Source organism: Anarrhichthys ocellatus, unplaced genomic scaffold, assembly GCF_004355925.1.
Source record: "Anarrhichthys ocellatus isolate YVR2014 unplaced genomic scaffold, GSC_Weel_1.0 scaffold108, whole genome shotgun sequence".
Classification (NCBI taxonomy): Eukaryota; Metazoa; Chordata; class Actinopteri; order Perciformes; family Anarhichadidae; genus Anarrhichthys; species Anarrhichthys ocellatus.
The window spans coordinates 269,757-290,363 of NW_022280138.1; the positions used below are offsets into that span (position 1 = coordinate 269,757).

The 20,607-nt window shown below is 38.8% G+C and overlaps 1 protein-coding gene across 1 annotated transcript; it reads right to left on the reverse strand.

Annotated features, from left to right (window-relative positions):
- Positions 1-751: 751 nt before the first annotated feature.
- Positions 752-20,098, reverse strand: foxp3b (forkhead box P3b). The gene is made up of 12 exons (XM_031876399.1): positions 20,066-20,098; positions 11,729-11,877; positions 9,350-9,437; positions 9,016-9,190; positions 8,006-8,098; positions 6,264-6,351; positions 4,867-4,941; positions 4,522-4,630; positions 3,428-3,504; positions 2,401-2,502; positions 1,361-1,482; positions 752-978 (listed from the first exon to the last, which is right to left on the reverse strand). Exons 2-12 carry the CDS (start codon positions 11,873-11,875, stop codon positions 921-923), a joined length of 1,134 nt encoding a protein of 377 aa, XP_031732259.1. The 5' UTR covers positions 11,876-11,877; positions 20,066-20,098; the 3' UTR covers positions 752-920.
- Positions 20,099-20,607: the final 509 nt, after the last annotated feature.

Sequence of the window (20,607 nt, forward strand, 5' to 3'; positions counted from 1 at the left end):
TAGTTCTGAATTTATACACACATGTATATCCACCTGTTTGAATAAATGATAAATTGACTTAAGCGCCTTTCTAGTCTCTTTAACACTACATGTCCACATTTGTTACCAATTAAAGTGACCAGCTGCTCTAGGAAATGCCTGAGCCTTTTTGGCAAGATTTAAAACCTTTTCTTTTTAGGTGTATGTCTTCAGAAGAAACCAATGTGCTCAGAGCTGAGAGCTCAGGAAGGTTTTAGTCTTTTCATGGGATTTGTTACCTTTAAGAACAATATAGAATATCACATAGCTGATGGATCAAATACATTTATTTGCATGACAGTTTGTTGCAACTCTATAAACCACATATACTGTATATTTCAGTATTAAATCATGTCATAGAATATATGGTAATGATTTGCAGTTGCCTTTGAACTTTTTACATGGTTGTGGGAAAGGAAAATAATGTGTTGAGAGAGTAAATGACCCATTTTCAAATTGTATTTGTGAAAATCAAGATTATAGATCTAAAAACAATAAAAGCAGATAACTAAGTGTAGGAGGACGTTCTCTGTTGAGCACACAGATGGCTTGTTTGAGGTGATGTGAACATATTTTAACAATTTCTGACCTCTGACCTTCTCATTGACGGGATTCACCAGTTCATGAATGTTTAAAATCAGACTGAAGACAGACACACACAAATGTTAGTTTCATTTATTTTTCCAACACTTCTTTTGGAATTAAAAATCGGTGAGTACAAAAACTGCTGTCGTACACATATGTGTACAAAACATCTTGATGTAACAAACGTCACAGAAGTGTTCAACAAGGCATTCGAAAATAAATCAAAACAAAAACAGGCATTTCAATAATTCTTCATGCAGTTCTGTACACCTCTCCATGTGAATGGGACTCAGCTCAGTGCTTCCACCTGCTGGTGTTCAGGGGTCCTCTGGACAGTAACGGGGGTAGGAGGTGAGCCACTTCACAGGACAGTCCCTAAAAACACACACACACACACATACACTTACACACTTATTGTGACACACACAGTGCACTGCCTAACTGTGCTATCACTCTAGCCATTGTTGTTGTTTCTATCTATGGGCAGACATTTGCTGGATTAGAATCTGCTGAGTATTAAGTGGAATTGAATTTCAAATTTCTTTTTAAGCTCCACCTTTCCTTTCCTACAAACTCTTCTCCTTCCTTTCATTGTCTTTCCTTGTCTTGTGGAAGTTGGAAATTCATTAGTGCCTGTCTCTTGCTTTGGCTGAGGAAACAGGAGTGAACCAAATTCAGCACTTCCAGGCCCAAATGTCTGCCCATGAACAGCACTGGACTCCTGACTCCTGAGTGTTTCTTGTGAGGATGTTTGTACCTGTGATACTTCTGTCCCTTCCTCCTCTGGTACTCGGTTTCATCCACCGTCCACACAGCTCCCTTTCCTCCCTCCACCCGCACGAAACACTTGTGCAGGCTGAGGTTGTGCCGCACTGCATTCTGGTTAGAACAGGGACATTGTATTGTCAATAGATGGAAACTCTTTTGTTGTTGTTATCACTTAACACATGACTAAATCACAAGGCAGCAAGACTATGGCTTTTAACAGTGTAACCGTGATACCGTGATACCTGCTGCTGACTTGTCGTATTTATGAATGAGAATCTCCGATTTGTCTGAGAGCTTCAACATATCTGACTCAGCCAGCGTAAACCCACATTTTATTTAATTCAGGCTTCATCTGCACTCATTACCATTTTCCTGTTGAAATTTGTAATGGATTTAAATATGTAGCTTGCTATCTATGTAGCAATATGACGAGCCCATTCTTAACTCTGCCTCTATAGCTCTGATTGGTCAACTGTTTGCCTAACCTGAGGAACAGCCAGCAATGAGCACCACACACTCTTGCTCTTTTCTGGAATATGTGATAAGGAGAAGCACTTGTACCAACCCGCCGCCAGACATTTGTTTTGACTTTGTACGTTTCTGTAAATCACTGATATTGATGAATGTTGATGTTTCCAATCCAAAAATACGTTTCATAAATATGTCTTATATCAGCCTCTTTTCATGCTTGCAGCAACACACATTGCCATCAGGTAACCGTGAAACATCGTGAAACATCGTGAAACATCAGTCAGGTCTAGGCAACATAACTACTTGGTTAATGTTAGTAGAAAGATCATGATTTGTATTTAAATAATAACATGACAACATAATGTAACAACTGTAACAATTGAAGTAAAATTAACTTAATATAGTGTGAAATATTCCCAATGTGACTGAGCCCTAAGAAAAAACAGATGCATTTAGATGTACATAGATGATTTAGCAAGTGATATTTGCCGTAAGGCTCCAACAGTGTAATGCATATCATTTCATCAGGTGTGAATGTGTAAACTGAGTAGTTCAAACCTTCCAGGTAGCAGTGTTGTGTCTGAAGTAGAAGAACATGGTAGTGAACCAGTTGTAAATCTCATTCAGAGTGCGCTGTTTGTCTAGAGACTCCAGGATAGACTGCAAACGGTCAGACACAGTGAGAAACACACTCGGACAAGATGTGACAGGAACTGCCATCCAATGTAGAGATCAGCCACCATTGCAACAGTGTGTAGCAGAACTACAGTGCATCAAATACAGTTACTTTCAGCTGAGGCATCATTTCCCTAGCTTGAGCCATAATGTCATTCTTTCCAATTTAAACCTGCACTCAGCTTTGCATCATTGCACACACACACACACACACACACACACACACACACACACACACACACGCACACACATTAATTACACTTGTCTTTGTACTGATTAGGTTATAACATGTTTTATTGGACCCTTATCTTCATCCCTTCTTCAGCTCGGGATTAACCAAATATATTATACCTTTAGAGCTAACTTAAAGGTATAGTGTGTAGCATAAGGGGATCTATTGGCAGAAATGGAATATAATATTATTATGTTTTATTTAGTATATAATCACCTGAAAATATAAACTGTTTTCATTACTTTAGAATGTATATCTAAATACGGAGCGGGTCATCTTCACAGAGCTAGCCGCCATGTTTCTACAGTAGCAGACAAACCAAACACTGGCTCTAGATAGTGTTTTCATATTTTAACGTTGTCTACCGTAGTTTTCCTACACGCTTGGCACACAGGAGAACTTCAGTTGGGTGCAATCTGCAACCTCACCACTAGATGACACCAGATCCTACACACTAGACCTTCAAACTCATTTTTGAAAGGTTAATCTAGCCATGTATCTGAATATATTTAAAGATGTTACCATGAAAAGATCCAAAAAGTAACTTTACAATTTACTGTAAAACACTCCTAAAGAGTGCAAAGTCTGCTCTCTGAAATCACCAGTGAATGCCAAAGTACATCGGTCATAAAAAGACCAGCTTTACAAATAATAGAACATCTTATAAAAGAAACTCACCCATCTTATCAAGTAGGCGTAGGTGTATGGAGGTCTGATGTTGTTGTATTTATAACATTCAATACTGGGGACCAAATCTGTACAACAACAATGATATGTCATCAATTCATGTCATCAAACACATGTGATTAAGATTATGATTATTCATCTGATCTTCTAAACTACCATTGTGTAAATACGAGTGTGTTGGTGGGAAGCTTTAGTGTAGTCGCATATGAATGAAAAGCAGTGAATATAACTGTACAATGTTCAGGCGTAGTTTGAAACTCAAAATTTGAAAGAATTGCATTACATTACATACATTCCAATATAAAGATTGAGATAACAAATTGTTAGAAATTGATAAGAGTACTGTAGCTACAAATCTCATGGATTTAATTTAGAATTTTGACTTTTTATTTTTCAGACTGCTTTCTCAAACAATCAGATAAGTTATCAGACGTTATATACTGTATGGTGTCGGATGAATTAGGACAGAGTGAAGGTTTGATTGTTTTATCTTGTGTGCTCAAGCTCAGATCTATTGTATGTTATTATCTTGCACAAGATGAAAAAAAGTATTATCTCCTGGGACTGTGGAGGTTTCATAGAAAGAAGAACTATTAACATATAAATATAGAATTCTGACATTAATTTAACTATTGTCAATACTAATTACAATTACTTTCTACACAAACTCCAACTGCCTAATCTAATCTAATGATGAAATGTGTTCTATCAGTTTTTTAACTGTCTAAAGGACTATAATAGTGAAAACGTAATGAATATGAAACTGTATGATTTTAATGTGCCCTGCGATAAACTGGCGACCTGTCCAGGGTGTACCCTGCCTTCGCCCAATGTCAGCTGGGATCGGCTCCAGCGCCCCGCGACCCTGAACAGGATAAGCGGTTTGGATAATGAATGAATGAATGAATGAATGATTTTAATGGCCAGATGTGGCTGTTGAATCATGATAGTCAACATCTGTAAGCCCATTTGTGTCCTTTTGAGAGCTCAGAATGTGGCACAACAACAAAAATGTGTGAGCAGGTATTGCTTTATTTCTTGCTGTAGTGTTGGTCATTAATAAGCTTCCATACAAAGTGTGTTACCTGGGAGAATATGAGCAGAACCAGCAGCCATGCTGTAGCCATGCTGGGACAACTCCTCCAGATGTTTAATGCCCCATTGTTGCACTCTGTCTCCATCTGTTACCTGGGGCTGGGGCAGGAACAGAGGAAGACTGTACGGCCACTCAGAAGCTGCCTTCAGCATGCAATGATGGAAGTGGACATGAACAGTTCAATTTGCTTTCTTTCCAGGTCGAAATTCATTCAAGAATTTTTACTAAATATTCAAGACTTCTTAAAATTGTTCAAGCTACACTAACCCTTCTTTTATCAGACAAATAAAGCTGAAAAAACAGTGAAAGCCAAGAGCGATTGGAACCAACATACCAAATCAGTGTGTTTGTGTTCAGAGAGATGCAGATGAAGTTGCATCGCAATGAGTTTCTGTCTTTCCAGGATGAGCTGAAAGAAGAGAATGCCCATGGTTCAATTTACATCAAATTGACCCTCAATAAGTGATTTTATAACTCGAGACTCATAGAGTTTGTAAGTATTAAAAAGTGGTGAGACATGAGTCATCATTATTATAAGCTGCTCTGAGTGAAGAAGTCCACGCGGAGCCGGAAACTCAGGAATTGTACGAGAGAGATGTAACTTTCACAACTCTATGTAATCATAAAAATATTCTTAGAGATATTATGGTTAGTTGTTGTGTCTGTCTAGCCAAACAGCTACTGTGGTGCTAACGTGACACAGCTAGGTGGCACATGCTTAACAAGATGTGGCCGTGCTTGGCTCCGGATTGACTTTGGCGGGTGTGTGGGCGGGACTTCAGCGCCACCCTCCCACCACCCTCCATGCAAACTCTAGCTCCGATATTTTGGCTTCACTTTCGTACATTGGGAGGAAGTGCAGGCACGCCATCCATCATATATGAAGTCTATGCTATTTACTGGAGTATTTCTTCAATGTACGGCAATCTATGTATGCTTAAGTTTAGGTTAAAGTCAGGCAACTAAATCCAGTATGAGACAGGATGGACCTCCACACCTTATTATAATTTATGAACCTCACAGTATTTCCAGCAGTCACTAATACAGAATAGATGCATTTGGATGTTAGAAGCTATTTTAAACTGAACCGTACTAACAGCTATTGCTATTAGTCTCTTTTCTTTCATTTAGCAGGTGTTAAGACATTAAATAGCCCCGTGTAAAAAAATGCTTTCATCTGAGACAAGAGTGTACAACTCCAGAAAATATTTTCAGAGGCATTCAGTAATCATCTGGATTTCTTCTATTGTCAAAGATTAGTAGAAATACATCATTCATGTTACAAAGACATCCAACAGAAATATGGCTTTTGATTGGCCAACGCAGCGTATTGCCAGAGGATGTTGAATTGCAGTCCACTAAAAGTTGAGCCCGGTTCAATCGGATGACTCTGTGTTGCATGGCTAAAGTCAGCCTGAACGCTGCCTGAGGCCCTATTTCTTTTCAATGTCATGGTTTACTTAAAGGGTGTAGTGTGGGGAGACAGCTTACAACATGTTTTATAATAAGTCACGGTGTAGTGTGGGGAGACAGCTTACACCATGTTTTATAATAAGTCACGGTGTAGTGTGGGGAGACAGCTTACACTATGTTTTATAATAAGTCACGGTGTAGTGTGGGGAGACAGCTTACACCATGTTTTATAATAAGTAACATAGACAATAATAGACAATTAGTTTCACAAGCATATTCATGATGTGTTTGTAGACCTTCTAGGTTTCTGTAGCCCACCTGACTTTCCATGCACTGAACAATATCTTGCTGGACCTTCCACTGAGCAATGCTTCTGTCCCCATAACTGTGTTCAGAATGGAGATGCCTAGAACATAAAATAGTGCAAGGTTAGTTGTCCAGTGTTTGTGGGAAGTACACTTGTTTCCATGAAACCTAAAAATCAGATGAGAAACTCAAATCTATTGGTGTCCAGTACAGCGACAGATCTGATGTTGTGTTTCAGTCTTCCCCCATCCATTTATGTGTCTCCTTACCTTAACCAGAACCCAGATGTAGCCCCAACCCTAACCAGTCATCTCTGCCTTGCCTTAACTTGACGTTAACTCAAATCAAATCTTAACGCCTTCCTCTATACTCCCATCTGGTCACAGATACAAGACACTAACTGTAGATGGGTGGACTGAAGTATAGTTCCCTCTGCCATCATGCTTCTGAATTCCATATCCTGGTAATGTATTCATCTTTATTGTTTGCATTGATGACTGTGATGGAACTGCATTTTTAATGTGAGTTATGTAGTGTTCAATGTATCTGAGTTTTAGAGGTACACATTATGCACAATCTGTGGAACACAACATAAATCCCCACAGACGGCAGCAATATTGGAAAAACTATTTAGCAAACCGGCACTTATATAATGTTGATTAAGGCATTTTTCAAAATCGAATTGCTTGTAAACTTTTCAGAATGTGTTATTAACAAGAACAAACAAAAAAAAAGTATAATTATGTCATTTATGATACTTCTAGAATAATTTAAAGATGTTGGATTGTTTTTCCTAATGCATTCATATATGTTAGGTAACCCGTTATTGTTGAAGAAAATCATCATATAACTTAAGATTGAACTGAACACATTTGGTTTCACAAGTAAACGGTTTATATAACTTGTTATGTTGAACACATTCTGGTTCACAAAACATTCTTAGGAAGTGATTAGAGCGCCAGACAAATTGTAATAAATCTCTCCAATTTGTATCAAAACATTTCCCGTACATGAATCGTCTGTTCTGCCAAAATGTTATCTTCACCCAAACGAAGTCATGAGAGCATGACATAGTGAAGAGACCAGATGTGTTTTGTTTGTGGTTCAACGGACTGGTTTGATTTGTGGAAAGTGACTTAAGGGGGGTGAATTTGGACTATAAAACTAAGATGTGAAAAATAATACATTGGATTTGTTTGGATGTGCTGAACTTGTACTATGTTGACTTGTTCTCATTAAAACACTTCCCGCTGGGTTGCAACTTCAGTTTGTCATTTCTTCTTATCATTTTGCCACAACATTATTTAAGACTCACTTTGGTCCTATTCTTGGAAAACAGACAGAGCTAAAACTTGGCAACCTCACAGGACTTGTGAGGTGCTTTGTGCAGTTACTGGGTCCTCACAACGACTCAATTACAACATTTTCAATGAAGCCTAGTTCAGCACAAACACTGGGAGCAAATGGAAGTGCTGGCCTAGTTCCATTAAAACTCAAAAGGTGCTTCCTAACTACATGGCACGTTCTGTGTTCATAGTGTCCTCAGTGAATGGTGCTGCCAGGATGGAGCACTGGACTCAGTACTGTTGATCGTACTCTGGGTGAGATGGAGCAGCATATATGCTGATACATTTATTTTAAAGAGGCAAATAATGATTGTTAGGTAATTGTCACATTACATTACTGATATCAACTTAATCTGTACCTTCCCAAATATGCCACACCATGAATGTAATATACAGCCGTCGACTTACTTTAAGAAACTAGGGAAATCTTCAGACATCACGCCACAGCCGGGCCAGCGACAGAGGCCACTCACAAACAAGGCACTGCTCTCCTCAGGGATGCTGGCGGGAACAGAAATGTGTCAGTTATATCATCTCCTCGTGTTGTAACAGAAGTACGTTCAGACTTGTGCAGTACAAGGGAAGACCTTTGGAGAAAGAGCTGAGCCAAGAGTTGGAAAAAAGCTCCTTTTTTTATCGCTTCCATATATTTCACCCTCTGCAGCAACAATGGTACAGATGTTGGGGATGTTGGCGGTCAATGATTAGCAGCGGGTTCAAGTACTAGCAGGCCAGCCAGGCTTCTTTTCTCACCCAGAAAATATCCAGCGTTCCTTGTTTTTTTTAACACTTTAATTCACCTTTGTGGAATTTTTCTGACAAGCAACCTCTGGTTTTGAGAATAATGACCAACCATTTAATCGTACCCTAACTAGTGAACAAGACCCCAACATACTAGAAGTGCTTCACTTGGGGCAGTGACAAAAAATCATATTGCAGCAAAGTTCAGTTGCTGGCACTCATCTCTGCAACCCTAGTGCCACAGAACCATCTCAATCCTGAGGTCACGGAAGTGGACACTTTCACATCTCGTCTGCACATTGAGATTCCGTCCAAACAGAATCAATGAAAAGGCTGAACCTTGATGTGGCCCAATGCCCACGAGATAGTGTTGCGGTGATAGCAATACCCCTTCCCCTACCACATACCCTAACAGACAGGATCATAAGCTTTATCTAAAGATGGATGAGAAAACTCCCATGACTCCTTCAGCTGGTCAACTGTTCCACCATCACAACTGAATCTGTATTAATTAATCTCACCACATAAGGAAACTTGAATTATATGTGATAAAGATATATTTCAATTTTTTATCACACCATATTCTTACTCAACCCATTAATTAGATGGCAACTGATCTTGCTATCTCATGATGCATTGAGTCATTTGCATTGTTTGTCAGTCAGTGAGAAAGTCACCCATCATGAAGCCTGGCCTGGACGGAGCTCTGCTTTGGGTCGTCTCTGCTCAAGGGGAGGAAAAGATGGCTTTGCTTGGAAGAGGAGCCCATGTGTGGTGAAGAAAATTGGGGTAGACGGACAGCATCTACCTCTTCCTTGCAAATGAAGACGGCTGCACTATTTTCTGGATGCACTAGGGGAAGAAAGCATTGAGGTATATAACAACAATACAGCCACTGTCGATGCTGAAGATGGTCCTAAAATCTGTATTCAGTTGACTTATTCAGATAAGAAAACTGATGAAAAATGATGTTGCTTGTGTGGAACTCAGGATACTGAAGTGTCTGCGTACCGTGTTGTCGTCTGGAAGCTGTTTGGGTAAGCTGACGCAGCACTGATGGTCTCTGCTGCTTCTGCTTTATGCCTTCCATACTGGAACTCTGGAAGGACAAAAACACCAATGTCAACATGTGGATGATGTGAAAATTTAAAAATAGTTAATCGGGCCTCATACAAGAACATGATAGAATTTGTATCCTTTACAAGGTCTCTTAACTTGACAAACTTGTCATAGGTGGCTCATTTCAGCCTGATAAATATCACTGATGATCATGAGGAGGAGCGTGTTTGTGAGATTTCATTATTAGCATAATCCACACGCCTTGAACCTGTTCAACTCTGGCTGTTTTAGCCTTATTTTAAAAATAAATGTCTAATGTTAATACGCCCAAAATAAATTAGGTATAGCTCCTAAACTATGTGGCTTATATGCATATTTCTGCTCTCCATTGAGACGCTAAGAAATATGAATCCAATTTAAGTAAACATAATCTATTACAATTCCAGAGGAAATGGAGGTGCAAGAAAAAAACTGAGTATAAATTGTAAATTTCAGAGCCAATATATCATTAAAATCAAGAACCCGTAGACAATGAATGAGACTGAATATCTGCTCCTAATCTTTGACTTCAACTGTAACTATAAATGTGATGAAAATACACTAAAATACAACATTTATGATACAATTTAAAATGATATACTGAGGTGGTCGCAATGTTATGGCCATATTTACTGTTTACTTGTTGACGGTTTACTGGGAGTTTTAATCAAATATGTATTCATTTCCATATAGCCATGTTACGAATAGCATAAATCTCCCCAAGATAGTGAAATAGTAATAAACACAATAAATATTGCTCAATATTTATATGACCGAAGAGCTCCATGCTATACAGGCAGAGACATTGAGGAATGCAACGGCCCACAGGGCTCTGAGCTATCCACAAAACAATGATGTAGAGTTTGGTGGCTGTAATGAAGTACTAAGACCCAAAGGTTGGCTGAAGTAAACGTAGAGTTTCAGCCACAATGACGCCTTGTTCCCATACCCACTGATCTGTGTAGCATTCCTGTCCACAATAATTGAGCAGATATGTAAGACTAAATCTGCCTTTGGGGCTTTTGGGCAAAAGGTCCTTGGTGAAAGATGTAAAAATGTGATGTTTGACTGCTTTGTTCCCCCGTTGACAGTGGCCGCTGTGTCTTCCGATGTGAAGTGAGCTCAGGTGCATTAGGAAGCTCAGAATTCCTAGTATCCAGCGATACCGATCATGCTATTGTAGAGTGACTAGAAAGTTATCCTGTATCTTTTGATCACAACTTGTTCTTATGTTTACCAAGTTTCTGTACAACTTTATTTTTAAAATACTTTCTAATAACACATAGTTTGGACAACATACAATTGGTTTACAGAGTCTGAAAGCTGAGGAACTCACATTTTTAAAACAGTATAAAATGAATATGTTCTGTAGATAGACGATTATGAAATAGCGATATTTCTTAACTACATCATGGGTTTCCCCCAGGACCCGGGCGTTCCTTTTCAGGAGGTTAAAGTACCATATAAGGGTGCCTGTTACACTCCATCTGTGGGCCAGTTCAATTCTCAATGTAACAAAATGTTACCAAAGAATGCAAAGAAGTCCTGATGCTGGAAATCAGAAGAGAACTATAGGATTTAGCAGTGTGAGTATAGTGGTATTAATGGAACCGAAACAGTTATCAAACATAGTACAGCTGCCAATGATGTGTCACCAGAGCAGCTCCATACTGACATCAAGAGGGAACCATTGCACATGAATTTAGATGCAAAATAACGTCTCTCTAAAGCAGGAGTCACCGGGTTATCAGACGGTAGGGGATTTTATACTGTTTGGTGCAACAGAGATAATAATGGAGAGCTTTATCCTAACATATTGCAACGATATGCCAATACGAATTATGAAATGTAGCAGCCATGATAATGATAATATGGTAAACAGAATATTAGTTTTGCATCAAGTTTGTCTTGGTTATTTGAAATAAATGAATTCAGATTAAGGCATTGTGATTTCAAATCAAATGAGAGTATTTGTGCCATCTGTGCTTGACTTGAGCAACAAGTCTAAACCAATATTGTGTAAGAAAGGAGTTGTGGTTGCCTTACAAAGTAAAAACTATGAACTAGACATATTTAATGCATTCTTCCAAAGCTGAGACGAGGTCATTGTTTTGCAAGTCACAAGTCTGCAAATTCAAAAGTCTGTCAATTCTTTTACAGGTCCCAATACAACAATCACTGTTTCAAGAAGTTTCCAGAACGTGTCTTGATTCTAGTGCTTCCTTAATCTGTCTTTCATGATAGAGACAAATGATCTGGGAAGTGTGTTGCATGTTGTCAATTGTTGCATACCTGACTTCCTGAGGGGTCCCTGGTCTGACGAGGAGGCTGAGGAGGCTGAGGAGTAGGAGGTGTAGCAGGGCGGGGCTCCTTCAGCTGTTTGATCTTGTCATGTTGTGGTTGAGCTTGGCCACCTCTCTCACAGGAAGTCTCTGGCATCTCTGCAGTGACAGAAGTGACTTGTAAAACATTTATACATACTTTTATAAACCTGGGTTTGGGGGCTGCTGGCTAATCTAGTTATTTTATCTGTTTTTAACAGAATAGTGCCTCTCGCTGCTCCCCATAGTTTGAACCAGGGGTCCTCAGCCTTTTGTTACTGATTAGTAAAAGACTTTGAGGGCTACCTTCCCAAATAATAAATAAATAAATGAGAAGGGAGGTTCATGGGTCAAACTAACAAAGGACTTTTAACCAGAGGCCTGTAGTACGAAGTGAGTTCAACATACCCAGGGTATCTTTTGGTTATCTGGTTTAACTAACCTTATCAACTCAGTAAATCCACCAGCTTCTCTCAATCTGGTTGTGAGCGCATGTTTGCAGCATCTGACCAATCACAACCTTGGACACATTTTACAAATAAAGAGAAAACTATGATATCAGAGGAATATGTAAAAGATAAACACATAATTCAGAAAGGACAGCTGGACGAAATCCCTGAGTGTGAATGTGTTTAAATCAATAGCTTCATAATATCACTGCTTCATATAGAACACCATAGATCTGACTATGATTACATGTGTTTATTCTCTAAGTTCATGTGTTGCTTGGATGTATTCTTATTCTTTCAGCCGTTAGGCCGCTGGTGTGAAACAGACTTGGTAACAATTCAAATAAATTTAAAGACATAATTCATGGTAAGAAGGTTTCCTTCCATAACTTATAATAACCCACAGCAAACATTGAGGTAACCGCAGCAGAGTAACGCTGCATCCAGTGTGTGAGTGTAGACAGGACTCCAACACGTCACACTACAACACACGGCTCACACATAATGAATATATGATGACAGAATATATACTGATTTGTCTGTTTCACACCACCGGGGTTACAGAGGAAAGAATACGGCTAAAATATTGTCACACGCCATCAGAATACATCTGCAACACATGAATTAATATAATACACACATGAAATTATAGTCAGATCTGTGGTGCTCTAGATGAAGCATTGATATTATAAATCTGTTCATTCACACTGTCAGTGATTTATTGCCAGCTGTCCTTTCTGCATTTGTCTGTTTAAACTGAATTATGACTTAAACGTCTTCGTACTTGTGTAATATTATCTAAGAATCCAGGTACCGAGCTGTGATTGGTCAGTAGGCGGAGCCTTTATACGAGCTAATCACTAATCTCAAATTTAACCTGCTCCAGAGCAGATTATGTGTTCAGCATCAGTTACCATGATACACCCAGTAAGAGGTGAACCTCCGTCGTGGAACTGAAAACCAGAGTTACCCTGAAGTTACCTCACTAACCCCAAACCTAACCTATTGAATATGAAACATATATAAGTTCAGAGCCTCACATGTCTCATGGAGAATCATGACCAATTATAACACTAAAGAATTAATAATTGATCTGCAGAAATTGAAATATTCATTGATATATTAAACAATCTGATGTGAACAGTGTGTCAAGAGTCAAGTAAAGGTAGCCAGCAGGCTATTTTAGTGTGACATGTCTTTAAAAATGTAATTCATTTCTGCATATAAATATTGTGAGACAATCACATGCCCCTCAACACTCTCTTTTACACAGTTGTATACGTTGGGTGTTGCTATCAGGTAGCTGCACTGTGTATCTTAACAGAGACAGTGTCAACCATCAACCATCTTACTTTAAACGTCTTCTAAGACTCCTCCTCCTAAATGTATGTTTCCTTCCTCCTGTGAACTCTTGGACTGTTTTCATGAAAAGAAGTGACTCAAATGAAATCGCAAACCTTTCTCATTACACACACACTTATCTTTCTTTGTTATCTGAAAATGTGCAGCCAAATCCAGTCACAAAGGAATGTTTGCAAACTTACAATGAGCTGGTTTGTAAGGATTGACTCATTTTTAACTCACACCCCACACAAATAAAAAGCCTCCGCTGTATCTGCAGAAGACGTCAGTGATCATGCGTAATTGCTGCAGTGAGAGACATAACCTTCCAAAGCTACAACCACATGTTAGACCACAAGGACATTTTAAGCCCTTTCAAAGCATTTCTACACACATTTTTATTCATGTGACTTGGCAAAAGTGTGTGATTTTTAAACCTGAGGTGGCCTTTTATTATATTGAATTATTATTTTTAGATGTTATAATAACATATAATTCATGAGTCAGATCTTGGTTGGGCAACTGCAAGAAAAATCCAAAGGTCACCCGGATTGGAAACATTTTAGATCCCCGAGAAACTGATCTATGAAGCTAAATCAGACTTTTATGTTAAAGAAATGATGGCACCGGTAACAGTGTGCTAGAATAGTCATTTAATCTTGATAACGAAATCATTACAGACAAAATAAGTATGCTTAATATCCTAAATGGACATTTAATATCTGCAGGCCAATTGTTTGAAAGGGCAACATAAATAGAGATGTCTGAAAGCTCCTCTGACTCGGAATAAAAGTTGCCTTTTGATCTGAACTTTACAACTTTTGCAATTATTAAAGTACAGGATGCTTTAAAAAACAGAATAAATCAGCTGGCCCTGAGGCTTAAGATCTATATTTTGTACAAATTGCTGCTGAAAATATTGCTAAACCTAAAAGTCACAGAAGTATCTAAACTTTCAGTTTCAGCTTATAGGTAACGAATAAGTTCCTATCAAGGAAAAAAAACATCATCCTGAAACGTCATGAATGCAATTGACTTAATGCATATTGTGCTGCATTATTGCTCGAGCCTTCCTACGGCGCTGACACTGTTGACTCTGTTTTGTTACAAAGGCTGTTTTTCTAAAACCGTTCAATGGTTTGAAAACTATTTTAGCGATAGAACACAGAATGTTCAAGTTGATGTTCCATTTCTAGCTTTTGAAGTACACAAAATTGTGTCCCACAAGGGTCCATACTGGGTGCTATATTATTCATATTTTGATATTAATATACTGTGTTGCAGTGTTAATAATACAATATTTGATTGTTATGTGGACGACACCAGTATGTATAGTTCTGCCTCATCTTAAGCAAGTGTCATTATTAATTAAACTGCAATCTGTTGTTCAGAGGAATCTCTGTGAATTGAGAATTACCTAATGTTAACAAAAGCTAAATTATATCTTTTTCAAGATGGAAGAAGACCGCTGATGATGTGTGTCAGATTGTTACTGTCAAAAATAAGATGATTGAATGAGTCTCAACATGAAATACCTGTTGTCCTAGGATATCAACCTTTAGTGTCTTAGTGTCTTACAGAAACCTCAGGGTGAAGTTCCTCGTAAAAAAAATGAATTCAAGCAACGCTTTTATCAGCAATTGATTATGGTGATATGTTTATATGCATGCAAGTTCATCTTCACGTAGAATAGATCATTGGTACATGCTTCAGGGCCTTATACATCTGCCCTTATCACTATTGCTTTGATCCTATTCTTTTGTAAACGATCCATAATGTGTCGTGTCTTTTGAATAATATTTTGAATGTATTGGTCCTGTAACGGAACACTGCTAATTCATTGGTTGATGCAATGTGCTGTCTTTTTAAAAAAAGTTTGTTATATTATTTTTATGAAAATGTTCCCCCTCAAAAGAGATTGTACATCTCAATGGGACTATCCTAGAAAAATAATGGATCAGGTTTGATTATGAAAAAAAACATGAGGAATAAGTCAGAATGCAATATCAGAGCTGTGTGGTTATCTGACAATAACGCACACCCTCCAGCCAATCAGCATCCAGAATATGAAGAGATTAAAGTCAGTGGTTGAAAACATTTCCTGTTCCAGGCCTTCTGATAGAAAGGCTGTGGTTGTTCACAGGTGCACAGACACACACACACACACACACACACACACACACACACTGATAGCATCACCACAGCAGTCTACAGAATGAGTGGGAGACAGCGCTGCTCCACTTCTGTGCAGCACAGTGATGTGTCACCTGCAACCACTGGGACTTGTGTTTGTCAAAGATGCCTGGATGGTATTTCCAAGTCAAATGGAATCTTTCCTGAAGTAGTACTTTGCTACACTAAAACCACAATCACTTCTCTTTACATCTCTGTTTGTGTACAGACTAAACAGACAGATCGCTGAGCTTGGCACATTATTTAACTCTGGACAGATCCCTGTTTCAATTCTTTATGCTAAGCTAGGCTAACCACATCCTGACTTTGCTCTGTACTTAACATCACAGCTACATGGACCTCTCTCTGGGAAAATAAGTGTGCAATGAGTGTAGCAATTCAAGAAATGTGTCCATTCTTTTTCAAAGGGTCTACTGCAGTGAACCTTCCGTTCACATTTTCTGTTCGTTGACAAGTTGGTTAACTTTTCACGGCCATTCTTTACTTTCTAGTGTGACAGTCCTAGTATTCTACCAGGCTTCATCTCCCATATTCTAAAAGCATGCAGCCATGATGGTTAATCTTGTTTGGTCATGTAAGCCCTCAGAAGCTCATATGACATGACAGATCTCTCTGAAGCATGCAATACTTACTGCATTGTGTACATTACAGATGATGTAAAGTGTTAGAGCGGGTTTCTTTCTTTCAGCTGACTGTTACATCAGAGATGTCTTTAAGGCTTTAGGGAAGTGTGCATCTATACAATAAAGCAAACAGCCAACAGCATATGTGCAGATGCACCCCCACAGAAACAGAACTCAGTAGAAAGTGAGATTCAGTTTGTGGCTTCTCACTGTCATCTCTCATTCTGGCTTTCCTTCTCGAATGTATCTCCCCGAGTAGAAGCCCATGAAAGTCTTTGTGTCTATTTTGTCAAAGGGAGGAGAGCTTTAGTCACAACACTACACAAAGTGACTTGATCTGATGACTGATATTTGGTCGGTATATCTGTGTCAACTTCTGCCGGCCGCAAATGTCTTCAAATAAGTTCTTGTTTGGATATTGAAATCAGCCACATTAGAGTGTGGAAAGCTGCAGATGCCTCATACTGCTACTCTGATGTGTGGGTTTATTACTCACATGCTCCCATATTTCAAATCACACATCCCAATCACATTTATACCCTAAAAATAAATGTTCTCAGGTCTTTGATCCGAATAACCCAATCACATATACACATGACATTTGACTTCAATAATGCAGTTCATACTGGCTACATTTAGAAATGAAAGATGTTATCAAATGAATGACTTATCTGTTTATACAACTTATTAAAAGGTATCAAGATTGTTTCTGGGAAAGACATGTGCGTACTCTTTTGCAGCTTGCCCTGAGTTAGCAGAGCTCTCAGTGGGGTAGCAGCGTGTCTCCTCCCTGTGAGCAGGAGATGTCTTTTGTCTGATTTTTTTGAGTCAGATCAAATTAACAGTTTTACAGTTTAGTTTGACTGTACTTTAACGCTCCAATCTTTATGCCATACATATATAACCTACATTTGTTTATCTGTCCTCACAAAATAAATGATTAGCATTGAATTGGCAATAAAGAATAAAATCTGGAATATTTGTTTGAGTTTGTTCAGGAGGATGGAGCTTGGAGACCTGTACTATCAGAGTCCTGAAGGTGTGGAACAGGTCTGTATTATCACAGTCCTGAAGGTCTGGAACAGGTCTGTACTATCAGAGTCCTGAAGGTCTGGAACAGGTCTGTACTATCAGAGTCCTGAAGGTGTGGAACAGGTCTGTACTATCAGAGTCCTGAAGGTGTGGAACAGGTCTGTACTATCAGAGTCCTGAAGGTGTGGAACAGGTCTGTATTATCACAGTCCTGAAGGTGTGGAACAGGTCTGTATTATCACAGTCCTGAAGGTGTGGAACAGGTCTGTATTAGATCTGGGGCCAAGTCCCAAAGTTGAATTTGGCTAATCTGGATTTGTGCTTTATTATTTTAACTATGCGTTCTGAATGTACACAAAAGTACAATGGAGATTTAAAAGTGAACTTGATCAAAATGAATATGTATAATAATGTGCAATGCAGTACATTACACTGAATTAGCAATGCTTGTTTGAATTCAGTCAGTTAAATTAATATATTAAAACGGCAAATGTCAGATTTTCAAAATTGATGATGAATCTTTTTGAAACACACCTGTCTCCATCTTGATGGATGGAGACATAAATCCAGAACTTTCTTGCTCTATCCTGACAAAGCCTGATACACTATGTACTGTAGTATTTCAGGGATACTTAAATCCAATGTTTAAAAAAGGATCTCATGCTATCTGCGGTACTACGCTCATAATCTCAGGACCACAATATGACGATCTCCTTGTTTTGGGTGAGCAGGTTTCTATACGTCATGTCTGTCAGAGTGGGTTCTAGGGTTCCCCACAGCCCCCAGAACAAGAGGTACCAGCACAGATAAAATGATTTGAAATGAGAGGAGCAAGAGGAAAAAGACGTAGGCCTGCACAGAATGTTATCGTCACGACACCTCTGGTGTTCAGAGCACTTCAAAGTATGACAAAAGAAAACTTCACTCAAGGTCCACTGGCTTTTTCCTGAGCTTTCAACTACATCTTTCGGCCTTCCCCAGCAGAAGATGAATGTGGACTATAGATGGACTACATGGGCCTGAAAATATATTTTTTCAAATATGTTTCCAAGGTTGAGAATGAACGTTCATGCCTAAATGGCTATTTTAGTTTCCATTTTTGCTGTGTGTGTGCGTGTGTGTGTGTGTACATTTCCTGCGACATGTAATCTACATGACATTTAACAACCCCTGTAAAAATGAAGCATTTTGGTGAACATCTAAGGCGTCAGTGTGCTTTGAAAGAGGTGCTTGAAGGATTTTCACAAAGTGTTTGAAACCCAGCGCTCCCCAGACTGAGACAGTCCTGCATTAATGCAAGGGGCACCTTGGTGTAGCTTCAGGTAAAGTGAGACATGAAATCCACCATTTTCCATTTGCGGTCTTTGGTGTGGGCCTAAAGATGGTCTGAACGCAGACTAAGTTTCCAAAGCGGACAATCCAAATGTGAAAGTACGGGGGTTTGAACTTCTCTCTCAAGCTCTAATTTTCACATGTACAATCGAGCACAACACCATGAATATCTTAAATGTCGACTCACCCCTCTCTGTGACGGTAGGCTGCTATAGCATGATCTCACTTATCACAAGACAAGACACCTGGACCTGTACGGAGCATTCAGCTTATAAATGTACAGAGACTATAATGGAAATAATACGGAGGATTTTGTTTTATTTTAACATAAAGGTGAAGACAAAATAATAATCATTACAAAGTCCATCTACTGTCATATATACAGGTACATTTCAGTGCTTCCCAATATTTCTCATTGCCAGTTAAGACAAAGAGAGCAAGAGACCTTGTTTCATTTGAATAACTCTCAGAGGCCTGAAGCTTCAGAGTCACCAGTAAACCAGTAAAGACATGAACAAAGAACAGAGGCAGGTCAGAAAAAACACACCTCATTCTGTGTACATTTATTTTTCTCATTATAATTCAATATCATTCTGTCTTTCAAAGATGTCAGAGACGACCTGGACTTAATATTAGAAGACCCTGATGATGCTGGTGTGCTGGATGCTCCTTGCCAACAGTCAGATGTGATGTTGAGGGAAACATGTTTTTATGTATATTGCAATATGTTAAATATAAACACAATTTTTGTATTGACATATCTTTAGATAATACATTTGAAATGAGTTCTGGGTTTTTTGCCGAGTGTTCTCACATGATACATGTTCACATTTCACATTTGACTGTTTCCTGCATTCACTACAGTTTGACCTATGAAGAACTGCAATGACATGTGACCATAACACACAATGTTTGTGATATTTCGTAAGTATTTTGCAGATGAATTACTTTAATTTCACTGCACTGAACATGTAGATCAACTTTATAATTGTGAGTGTATTTAGTGAAACTCTTCCTGTGTCCCGGTTAGATAAAGCACAACAGAGTGCTGTAAGATCCCCATCTCAAATATCAGCACAAAACTAATGAGGCCTGTTGTGTTTCTGGTCCTGAAGGCTTTTGTGCATGACACTACTTTTGTACGTGTTGTTCATGAATTTGTGCTTTGAAATATTTGGACTGTTACGACTGCACACAGACCACATTCTCAAGGTACGCTCTCACTGCACACATTCTCTAATCCTACACATATTCTACATCTGTTCCTTTTGCCGCTCTGGAATGATCCCAGTCAGATGATTTGAAGTTTTGGAATAAAACAGTAAGTTTTGTGCTTACCGTAACACCTCCGTGCCAAACCTCCTCTTTGCCTCTGAGATACTTAGAAATGATTCAGAGGGGGAGTTATTCCACAGGAAATATGGTTTTCGGCAACTCAAACTTTCAGCAAAAGTATAACAGACCTCGTTCTGAAGAGGACTGCATGGTTGTGTGATTTAGGTTGTAATTATTTTTAAAAAGTAACAAGAGAAACAATAAAAAAGAGGAAGTGTACTTTACAATAAAATCAAAACCACATCATGTGTGCATTTTTGAAAAGTTTGCAATTCAATTTGAAGTTTCAGTTGAGCTGTTTGAAAGAAGAACTTCTGCATCATCTTACTATCTTAAAGAAGAATGTTTCTCGTACATGATGTTAGTACTGACACTAGAATAAAGGTATTCACTCACCTGGCGATGTCTCAGAGGAGGAGGGCACATAGAGCGGCGAGACATCACTCAGTATTTATACCCACAGCAGGAGAAGGAGGAAAGTTAAAGCCCAGCAAAGCCAGCAAATCACAACACCATAAGAAACTGCAACGCAGACTTTTACACTT

What these genes read in the sequence shown, in the direction of transcription:
- foxp3b (XM_031876399.1), bottom strand. Translation starts at nt 11,875, where the DNA reads ATGCCAGAGACTTCCTGTGAGAGAGGTGGCCAAGCTCAACCACAACAT. An exon ending in GATTTCCCTAGTTTCTTAAA is followed by an intron (nt 6,352 to 8,005) that starts GTAAGTCGACGG and finishes TTTATGTTCTAG; the next exon opens with GCATCTCCATTCTGAACACA. An exon ending in TTCTGCTCATATTCTCCCAG is followed by an intron (nt 3,505 to 4,521) that starts GTAACACACTTT and finishes GTTGTTGTACAG; the next exon opens with ATTTGGTCCCCAGTATTGAA.